This window comes from Gekko japonicus, unplaced genomic scaffold (assembly GCF_001447785.1).
Source record: "Gekko japonicus isolate JY-2015 unplaced genomic scaffold, Gekko_japonicus_V1.1 scaffold379, whole genome shotgun sequence".
NCBI classification, from domain to species: Eukaryota; Metazoa; Chordata; class Lepidosauria; order Squamata; family Gekkonidae; genus Gekko; species Gekko japonicus.
The window spans coordinates 360,601-371,207 of NW_015168057.1; the positions used below are offsets into that span (position 1 = coordinate 360,601).

The window sequence follows — 10,607 nt, forward strand, 5'->3', positions numbered from 1 at the left end:
ATATTAGGCCACACCCCCATGCCTTCCCTTGGCTTGCCCGGGTGCCCCGCATCTGCGGGGAGCCCAGGCAAGTCGGCCCTTGGACAGGCGGGGGAGGCAATTAAATGCCTCCCCGATCCTTCCAGGGCCCCCCTGGCCCACCTCCCTCGGAATCGCCAGAGGGATCGCTCTCCAGGCCTTCCCTCTGTAGCCACGCACGCAGAGATTTTGGCTGTAGTGGGCATGGCCAAACTCTGAAGCCAGCCGGAACTCCGTTCCTGTGCATTCCTGTCCAAAAATAGCCATCATCATCATCATCATCATCGTCATCGTCATCATCATCATCATTATCATGTCTTCCTTTCAGGTCAATGGGATTTTTTGAAGCAAATCAAATCTCTGCTGCAACCTGGGTTTTGTTAATTTTGAGAAAATATGAAAATACGCATGTAATTTTAATATGTAATCTGAATACAGCCTTGTGTACTCCAAGCCAGGATGTAAAGCAATTCCAGATCTATGGATCAGCCATTCTTTGCCTGTTGTTTTGATTAAACCTTACCAAACGTCCTCTGAGCAACCCCAAGTCTCTGGCTGAGCATTCATCGGCGTTTGCTGGGACAATAAGTCGAGTGGCCTGAAGACCCAGTATCACGAGACTGTGCCATCATTTTAGCACATATGACATTCAGTTTTATTATTGGGGCAGCAGATATTGCAAAACTCTTCAGAATCTTCTCAAGCTGTCTTATACTTACCTGACCTTTCCGGCATTACGTGTGTACTAACCCACCGGTAATGAAATGTAACATCAGAAATGGCCCTTAGATGATACTTCCATTTTGCTGATCACCAAAGTGAAAACCAAGCCATCGATGTAACATTAGAACACTCATTAACGGAGAATTATTCCTTTTCTGCTCTCCAGCTTTTAAACGTATTGTAATTTCATACCACTGTGAATCAGACCTTTAAATGCTGAAGAATCAGTTTAACTGGGCACTCGGTCAGAGCATCAGTATGGGGAGGCTTTTGCTGAGCTCTGCCACTTCAGAGTGTAGGTGGGGGACTCGCGTGTTTGAACCTTCCCCATTTCTAAAAAACCCTCCCTGTAGCCTCAGTTTCGGACGAAGTTAGACCTAGAATAGAACCCTTTTCTGTGATCTTTAAAAAATCATACAGGTTTATTTTTAATAACTAAGAGAAGGGACCTTTCCCAGTATGAAATGGTAAGGTAAAGGTAAAGGTTCCCTTGCTCGAAAGCCAGTCGAATCCGACTCTAGGGTTGCGGTGCTCATCTCCGTTTCAAAGCCGAAGAGCCAGCGCTGACCGAAGACGTTTCCGTGGTCATGTGGCCGGCACGACTAAACACCAAGGCGCACGGAATGCTGTTACCTTCCCACCGAAGTGGTACCTAGTTATCTACTTGCAATTTCTTGCTTTCGACCTGCTAGGTTGGCAGGAGCTGGAACTAGAGACGGGAGCTCACTCCGTCATGCGGCACCTGGGTCTTGAACTGCTGAACTACCGACCTTCCACAGCCTGCAGTTCAGCGTCTTAACCACTTGAGCCATCGCAGCTCCATGAAATGGTACAGATGTGCAAAAGTTGTCCTAAGTGACTGCCACAATTGTCTGTTCTGGCTCTGATTTCCTGTGTTTCCCTTTTGTTTGGTCTACTTTTTTGAAATACCAGCTCACTGAAGGGGACCCAAATGAACACATATGAACACGTGAAGCTGCCTGATACTGACTCAGACCCTTGGTCCATCAAAGTCAGTATTGTCTACTCTGACTGGCAGCAGCTCTCAATGGTATCAGGCAGAAAGGCCTTTCACATCACCTGCTGCATGGTCTTTCTAACTAGACATGTGGGGAATCGAACCTGGGGCCTTCTGCATGCCAAGCAGACGCTCTACGACTGAGCCACAATGATTCTTGCACTCACAGATTCCTTTAAAACAATAGCAGTCTGCTTTCCATGCCGTCTTACAGCAAGCCCCCCAATTTTCTACAGTCAAATACTTTATAGAAACAAATGCGTCTTTTTATGTGAAAACGTGACTTTATACATCAGAGTGTATGATACACACTTCGATAGAACCAATACTTTTTTTTTCTATAGTACATCAACATTATTATAGAAAACAATTATTACTACATGCTAAAACAGATTTCAAGTCTTTTAATTAAGCACAATATAATATATATATGTATATACCGTTTATAGATTTGTTCAGAATAATAAGGGAATTGAGCAAACACCCAGTATATTACACTCCAGTAAATGCCTAGCAAGTGTGACTGATATTAAAATCCCCCCTCCCATCTTTTAAAGCTGCGGGGGGGGGGGATATATTTGTAACTGTTCCCGATAAACATAAGCAAGTAGGGAAACTTCTCTCTCTTTTTTTCTCCAGAGGTAGAGGTTTTATTGCGTAAAACACTGGATAAAACTGTACCGCTTCAAAGACATTTTTTATTCTAACAACAGAAAGAAAACAATCATTGCTTGGGGGGGATGGGGGAAGAACAACTTTCAATACTTCTATACCAGAATAAAGTTCTGTCAACTGATGTATTATAATAATAAATAATGACCAAGAATAAATTTTAAATACAAAGGTATTTTTTTCCTAATCGTTACAAGCATAGCAACAAAATCCTCTACTCTATTGATCTCAGATTTTCTCCAAGATAGATTTTTTTTTACTCCTTTGTGTAGGAATGTAGACAGTATCTTGACCAATATCACAGACTACAGAAGTTACAGAGAAAAAACTTGACATGTTTAGATATGAGAAGCATGATGATATTCAGAAACTGACAATGTATCACTGCTCCCGCCACTCGTTTGTATTCCAAGTTACAAATGTTCTGGGGGGAAAAAAAGGTTGATGTCAGAGGTGAAGGATAAGGACAGTAGCACCAGACCAAATGGATTCAACACACACACATCACGAAGAACGGGGAGAAATGTTTCCAGTGTCACAAATGGAATTATTGCCTGTCGTATCTGAAAATGCTCAGAAGACACAAAAGAATACTGAAAAGAGCTCCAAAAAAGTGCAAGAAACGGAATGTGGGATTATTTTTCCCCCCTCTCGTTTTTTTTTTTCTCGCTAAGATACTGAAGGCGTCGCAAACACACAAAAGCAAGCGACCGACACAGTCACCAAACACAGTAGTGCAGTTAAAATCCTAAAGCTTACTACAGTCAGAAAGTCTTCAATTACATTTCAATCCTTTACCAAGGATTGTAAGAAACAGTTGCATTAAGTTTATCAACTCGATTTAAGTAAGGCAGTGAGAACTATACTAGGAAAAAATCGAGGGAAAAAAAACAGCTTGCCTTCTGCCAGATGGGGTCCAAGTTCAACAGTGACCTCAGTTTTTAACTGAAACTTCAATCAGATGGTTCCTTTTTATTTTTTTCTGACAGCGATATGCAAACCATATTCCTTATTAGCCTGAGAATCATCCCCCCCCCTTCTTCTTCCAGTCTCAGGGTAGCGCTACGAATTTTATTTACATTGATTGCAGTTTAGTGTTTTTTGTAAACTGCTGTAGGCAGAGCTGAAGTTTTTAAGGCCCTGGGGTTTAACTCTGTGCTCCCAGCCTGCAAGGATATATTGATTTTCTTTCTTTCTTTTTTTTTAAAGTCTGAATGATTTTGGTTTTTTAGAAGAAGTTAATACTTTTCTATCGTAAACAGCACCAATTTAAGCTTCTCTCCAAGGAAGTACATGAAAAGGCTAAAAAAAAATTTTTTTTTTCTTGCAGTGTAAGAATAAACCGTCCGGTGGCATTCTTACGACTTCTTTTTCTTTCTTTAACTCCATGATGTATTTCATTATAATCTCTCCAAAAGGTTCCTCCGTGGGAAACAACAGAATCAATTTGGAGGGGGCCAATCAGTAGAAAAGCTAAGATCTGCAAAAATATAGAACACACTTTTCTTTTCTTACAAAACCAAAGAAATATTAGCTAATGTTCTTTATTTTTTCCCCTTCATCTTCCCCACCCCCCCACTAGAGACAAAAAGCAGGATGTCTGTATTCATATTTTAGGACGAATTGCCTTCAAAGAGATTGCACCCATTAAAAAAGCCCCACCTGCACAATCTCTATAACACTTTTTTTTAAAATGCTAATAAAAGAAACTAATCTTGACTGGGGAATCCTTCATTCAAGGGTTTTTTTTTTTAGAATTTGTCTTAAAAAAAGAAAAAAACCCCAACTTTCTAGTTAATACAAATTCTGTTTTGCACCCTCATCTTCTCTAGATAAGGCTAACTAGTTTCCCTACTTAGTACTTTTTTTTTACTTCTACACCTCTCTCTAGCAACCTATCCCGTTTAAAAAAACAAAGGAAGAGAACGCATTTCCCTCAATACTGCAAGTTTTTAAAAAAGCACCCCTCAAAAAAAAAAAAAAACCACAAACACACAATCATACAATAGGTCCACAGCCTCTTGTTGGTCTGTAGATGTTTGTTTCCTCTAACCCTCGTTTCGATTGGCCATGTCTCTATATTTCTCTCTCGTTTTATATATAATATGCATGTCTATATATACCTTTTTTTAAAAATTACAATGCAATAACACAATCCTTTTCAATATAGGTCAGAAATAGACTGTAGCTTATGGGCCATCTAAAATTTCTTCTCCAGTGCCGCTGGAGCACCACTCGGATTGATTTTCCTCACGACAGTTCCAGTCAGTCTGGCTCCACCTCAGTCTCCTAACACATCTCATGGCTACAGTGAGGCAAAAGACAGCGGCTGGTGTCATATTATAAAGGTGTTCTCAATAATAAAAATACATTCTCTCCCCACCCCCACCCCGCCACCGACACGACTCACTCTTACCACGTTTAAATCATTAAGATGATATTTGTTTTTCCTAGTAAGAACATGATCGCTGGACCACTTTAAACTTGGAAATGCCCCTCTTTATTTTAATATTCTTAAATAATAAAAAAAAAAGTCTTATAACCTCCTCACGTACGGGAAGAAGAAGAAAAAAAAGCCCCACTTGATTTATCCACACCTACATTGTTTGGAAGTACTTGTTGCCAGGTAACAGTTTAACAGCCATTTTCAAGGGCTGGGATTCCCCCCTCCCCCTTCTTTTTCAAATATATATCTATAGATCTTTAATGTCTTAAACATCCTGTACACATCTGGGAATTTGCAAGACAATTCTTTTTCTCTCTCTCTCTCTGTCTCTCTCAGAAGGCAGTTAAGCAAGCTCTTTGTTACCAAAATGCATATCTTAAAAATGGTGTAAAATAATATTGCAATATACAGATTGATTTGTTGGGCTGCATTACTCTTGGGCCTGGCTGCCCTCTTCCGTTAACTCTGTTGAGCTCCCAGGTTTGACAGCTGCAGGTTCCTCTGAATTCCCAGAAGCCTCGGAGTCAACTCTGGAGCGCTTGAACCTCCGATCTGGATACTGGCTGTTGTCAAAAGGCATGCGATGGACGCAGAGGACGTGGGTCTTCAAATTTCCCTTCTGAGAGGCACTATATGGGCAGTATCTGCACTGGAAAGGCCGGTGACCTGCACAAAAGACAAATATTGAGTTAGTTTTTCTTCACATCTTCAGTCGCCCCCCCACACACAACGCATTTCACAGAGTATAAGGATGTCAAACAAATCCTCTCTGCACTCCATAAGTGGAGAGATACGTGTATCATCTTTTTCTGAGGCGATACAATCTTTGCACCAGCACCAAAACACCTCAGTTTCATATGAAACTGGTCAGATCCAGCAAGGCTCTACGTACAGACAGATTCACAGAGGACAGGTCTATCAGTGGCTACTAGCCATGGTGACTACAGAGAGCCTCCACATTCAGAGGCACTAAACCTCTGAATACTGGTGCCAGGAGGCAACATCAGTGGAAGGCCGTGGCTTCTGTGCCCTGGAGCTGGTTGGCCACTGTGTGAGAGATGGAGCACTGTGCCCACTGCTGGACTAGATGGACCACTAGTCTGATCCAGCAGGGCTGTTCTCATGGTGTGCTGTCAGTTTGAAATCATCCCTACATGAAAATTGTGGAATTTCCTTTGACAGGCAAAAGGCCTTCACACTGGTATATAAAACCCTGCAGTTTCGAAAGGATGAGGGGGTGATGTCATCCATCAACTATTACCCACATGTCTGAAGGACTGCCTTTCTGCATATGTCTCCCATATGTCCCTGCGTGCCAACTGCGGACTTCTGGTTGCTACCTTCTAGCTGTTCTCCTGTTTAAGGGATACCTTCCCTCCCTTGTCCACAGTGGCTCTCACCTTGGGGAGCAGGCTCCCTCATGACGTGGGAGAGGGAGGACCATCTCCAGAAGATTTCAGAGGTCATTGTAAGGCTGTTTTATTCACAACCATTTTAATGGATTTCAGCTGCAGACATTTTCTTGGGGGTTGAATGGGGTTTTATTGTATTTTGTATCTTATTTAAAATTTGGGGATTGTAAACTGCCTTCAGCCACAAGGGAAAGTTGGGGCATAGGTATAGCAGTTTGGTGTTTTACGGCCAGCCTTGGCTGGGAGGGTGGGGAATGATTCTGATAGATAGATAAATAAATAAGCTTGGACTCCTGTGTTCCATCTCCCCCCACCCTCTTATTTCCCTCATCAGTTCCAAATCCCTACCCTTCCTATTTGGTATCAAAACATAATTTCTCATTTCATCTAAACCCTAATTGGAAGCTACTGTTTATTCATGGTTCCCTATTTGTATAAACTATGGTTTACCCGCTTGGATGTCAGCACAAACTGTGGTTTATTGCAAACCAGGAAGGAAGGGCAGGAATAGAGATGTGAAGGCCCGGAAAAAAAACGGAAAAATTCGGAAAAAAACCAGTTTTTTTCAGTTTTTTTCCTGAAGCCTTTTCTGTTTTTTTCCGAAAAATTGGAAAAATTGGAAAAATACAATAAAATAAAATAAATTGACTATGGAACGTTTTATTTTAACATGATGAATAAAATATTTTAAGACAAGGTGTTCAAATATTTTCCAAATCATTTCTAAAATATATCTATATGGTATCAGATTGATCTAATTTCTGTGCACTGAGGACAAGCAAGTCCTAGGGTTACAAACTGAACTCTCCAATGCAAGAACAAGATGCATTTCTTCCTTTAGGAGGTGCTATTGTCAGAAGAAAATAAAAAGGTTTCAGTTTTGTTTTTGCATGTGGATGGGTATTCTGTTTGTAATAATTGTTTGGATACACTATATTTATAATATCCTAGTTGTGATAATTTCATGCCAAGTAAAAATGTCCATAGTCATATTTTATGTTCCTAAAGTAACAGAATGACTTTCAATCTAGAAAAGACCAAAGAAATGCTAATGTAGCATTTTTTTCAATTTTTCCGAAAATTTTCGTTTTTTTCCAAAAAAAACCCGGGAAAAAAACGGGTTTTTTCCCGAACTTCAAAATTTCCGGAAATTTTACATCTCTAGGCAGGAACTGGACTGGGAGAGGAAACATCATCCTAAAGCGCACTCCTTTAATGCCACCATAGCTTGGCATTTCATATGAAAACAAATCATAGTTTCCGTGAATGGAGTTCACCATTTCAGAAAGGTATGTTTGAATCAGTCCTGGGATAGCAATACAGTTTATGAAAATGTTACTGGGATGGACAGTGGCTTAGTGGTGGACTGTCTGCTTGGCATTCAGAAGGTCCCAGGTTCAATCCCTGAGATCTCCAGGTGAAAGGATCATCGAGCAGCTACTGATCTGAGACAATACTGACTTTGCTGTTGATTCAGTACAAGGCAATGTCATATGTTTATTTTGTGACAGTGTAGAAAAAGGTAATAATTCCCAAGTGGCTATTATTTTTAATCTCACTATTCCTGTAAGATCAGTACATGGTTATGTCTACTCTCCCAGTGTGTTCTCACAACACTCCTGGGATCTAAGTTAGGTTGAGAGAGTGTGATTGGCTCAAGATCACCTAGTGAGCTTCAGAGTTGATTGGGGATTTGAACCTGGGTCCCCCTCAGTCCTAGTCCAACCACAACAACATATAGGTATTGTTGTGGGAGGCCTCCCACAGGCCGCTATCGTTGCCTGCTGCTACTCCAAGCAACAGCAGGAGAATATATATATATATTTTAAATTGGCATCATATGTATTGCTATATTACTTCTGGAGACAACATGGAAGTGACACAGAGTAGCTCTAGGAAATGTTGAAGACTCTATGGTAGAACCATAGAGTTTCCAGCGATTGCTGGAGCTAGCCTATGTCAGTTCTGGGTTTCCCCAAGACATGATGTAGCAGCACATGTGCCACTGTGGCCCCCCACACCCAAGCCCCCAAACCTCCCGCCAAGAGGCCGGACAACCCTAATTTCAAAATACTATCAAATCACCTTTTTTGTGCTTGTCAATTTTAGATAAGAACAGATTAACTTTCTGGTGCCTACTTTAGTAAAGTAGCGAAGTATTTTGATGGCAATGCCAAAACAATTCCTTTCAGATGGAAATAATGGGGCACTGTGGTACTTAAAGCTCAAACTCCACACACTTGAGAGAAACTGAACAGAGTGAGAATGTTACCAACTGACTTGGATTACATTACGAGAAGCTGAGCCCGGCATGCATAGCCCTCCCTCAGTTTTATCCTTACAAAATGAGATAGATTAAGCTAAGAGAGAAGAAGTGACCCAAGATCATTCTGTGAGTTTCATGGTGGATGCCCTAAGCAGGGCTCTTTTTGTAGAAAAAGCCCAGCAGGGACTCATTAGCATAATAGGCCACACCCAACAGCAAAACACATTAGCATATTAGGCCACACCCTGACAGCACAGCTCATTAGCACATTAGGCCGCACCCCCATGTTACCAGAAGTGTGGTCATCCAGCCACACCCACCTTTCCCTTCTTATTCTGTTTACATTGTTTGTTGTCAAAACCCAGGGCTTTTTTTGTAGCAGGAACTCCTTTGCATGTTAGGCCACACGCCCCTAATGTAGCCAATCCTAATAGGTTTCTGCTATCGGGTGTGGCCTATTATGCCAATGAGTTCCCGCTGGGCATGGCCAACTTGGGAGCCAGCCGGAACTCCGTTCCTGTGCGTTCCTGCCCCAAAATAGCCCTGCCTAACAGCACAATGCATTTCCCACCCTCACCCCCGAGAATGTCCCTGGGTTGAATCAACAGATGTGGTCTAGGGATTGTATGATTCCCAGATACACAGAGACCTGATTTGGATCAGGATCCTGGCATGTTCAGCAAGCAGGCTTAAGCATTTCCCCGTGTCCTTTTCTGTGAGCTGAGATGGCTCTGGAGGACAGCTACTGGCTCATCTGGGAAAACTTATCTTACTGATGGGCTACAAGCAGGATCGCCGGCCTAGCATGGGCAAACCCCAGGAAATGCAGGGGGGTGGTGGATTTGGACCAAACGGTACTGTGATCATTTCTGGCACTAACCTGGAAATGACATCACTGTGTTGGAGCAGCACTCTAGGAATCATCGGGTGAATCCTAAAGCATCATGCCGACATGGTGACATCACTTCCAGGACAGGAACCGACCACAGCACTGGCACCATGACGATTCCCCTGTATCTGGCCTCCTGCTGACCCACCAAGCAGCTACAGGAGCAGCGAGGCCTTGGTCAGGAGGCCTCCTGCCAAACCAAGAACCCTCGTTAGCCTACTGACAACTTAAGGTCCCCCAGAGCGGCAACCCACCACTCTCCAGGGCCCTTTCAGGTCAGGAATGGATTTTGTGACCAAAATATTATAGCCCAAATCTCCAAAGGGTAATTAAAGGAAGCAAATTGTGCTCATGCCGATCTTTTCCTGGTGAAGTGTGCCGACTTGTTGTGCTGACTCCGTTTCTCCATTCCAAATTATTCCGAGCCAGCCTTAAACTTCGTGCACTATCTGGTTTGAGAGGTTATATTTCAGCAATCACATTTCAACCTATGCTGGGAAGTTGTTGATGTGTTTTACTGGAACCTTATGAGGTTTGTCTCTCAAATTAACTTAAACCCAGGCCATCTGAGGTCAAATGCACTTAGCTGGCTTTAATTTGCTGAAATAAATGAATAAATAAATGTGCTCGACCATCTACATGAAAAGTCAAAGCAGCAGTAAGACCTGATCGAAGAACCACATACGAAGAGCACAGATTTCCACCCATCCCGTTTTGGTTTCGTTATTTTTCTTTTGTCGTATATATATATATCTAGGCTACACACAGAGATCATTCAGTGTGAACTGACTTGGGCTTGTTGCACAGAGTCATGATGTGCATATTGCTACACTCAATCATTACAATCTAGCAGAACATGAATTAGGCTTGCTCATTGCTCAGCTTAAGTACACAGAGTGCTGGATTCTGACTCAATGATACATGAGGGCTTTTGACCAAATAGTGCCAATGGGTGCACAACACGAACCCTTCAGCAATGATTCATCACATCTACGATCCTCAAAAACAGTGTCCGGAACAGTGTGGCGATTGGCGTCTCAGACTAGGATCTGGGAGACCCAAGTTCGAATCTCCATTCTGACAAGGAAGCTTGCTGGGTGACCTTGGGCCAACACTCTCAGCCTAAGCAACTAAGAACATAAGAACATAAGAGACGCCAATGT

The 10,607-nt window shown here is 42.2% G+C and overlaps 1 protein-coding gene across 1 annotated transcript in view; it reads right to left on the reverse strand.

Annotated features, from left to right (window-relative positions):
* Positions 1 to 5,307: 5,307 nt before the first annotated feature.
* Positions 5,308 to 10,607, reverse strand: part of ZNF536 (zinc finger protein 536) — a 452,775-nt gene continuing 447,475 nt past the window's right edge. The window contains exon 5 of the mRNA XM_015414498.1: positions 5,308 to 5,543. Coding sequence (XP_015269984.1) covers positions 5,308 to 5,543 — 236 coding nt within the window. The remainder of the gene's footprint in view (positions 5,544 to 10,607) is intronic.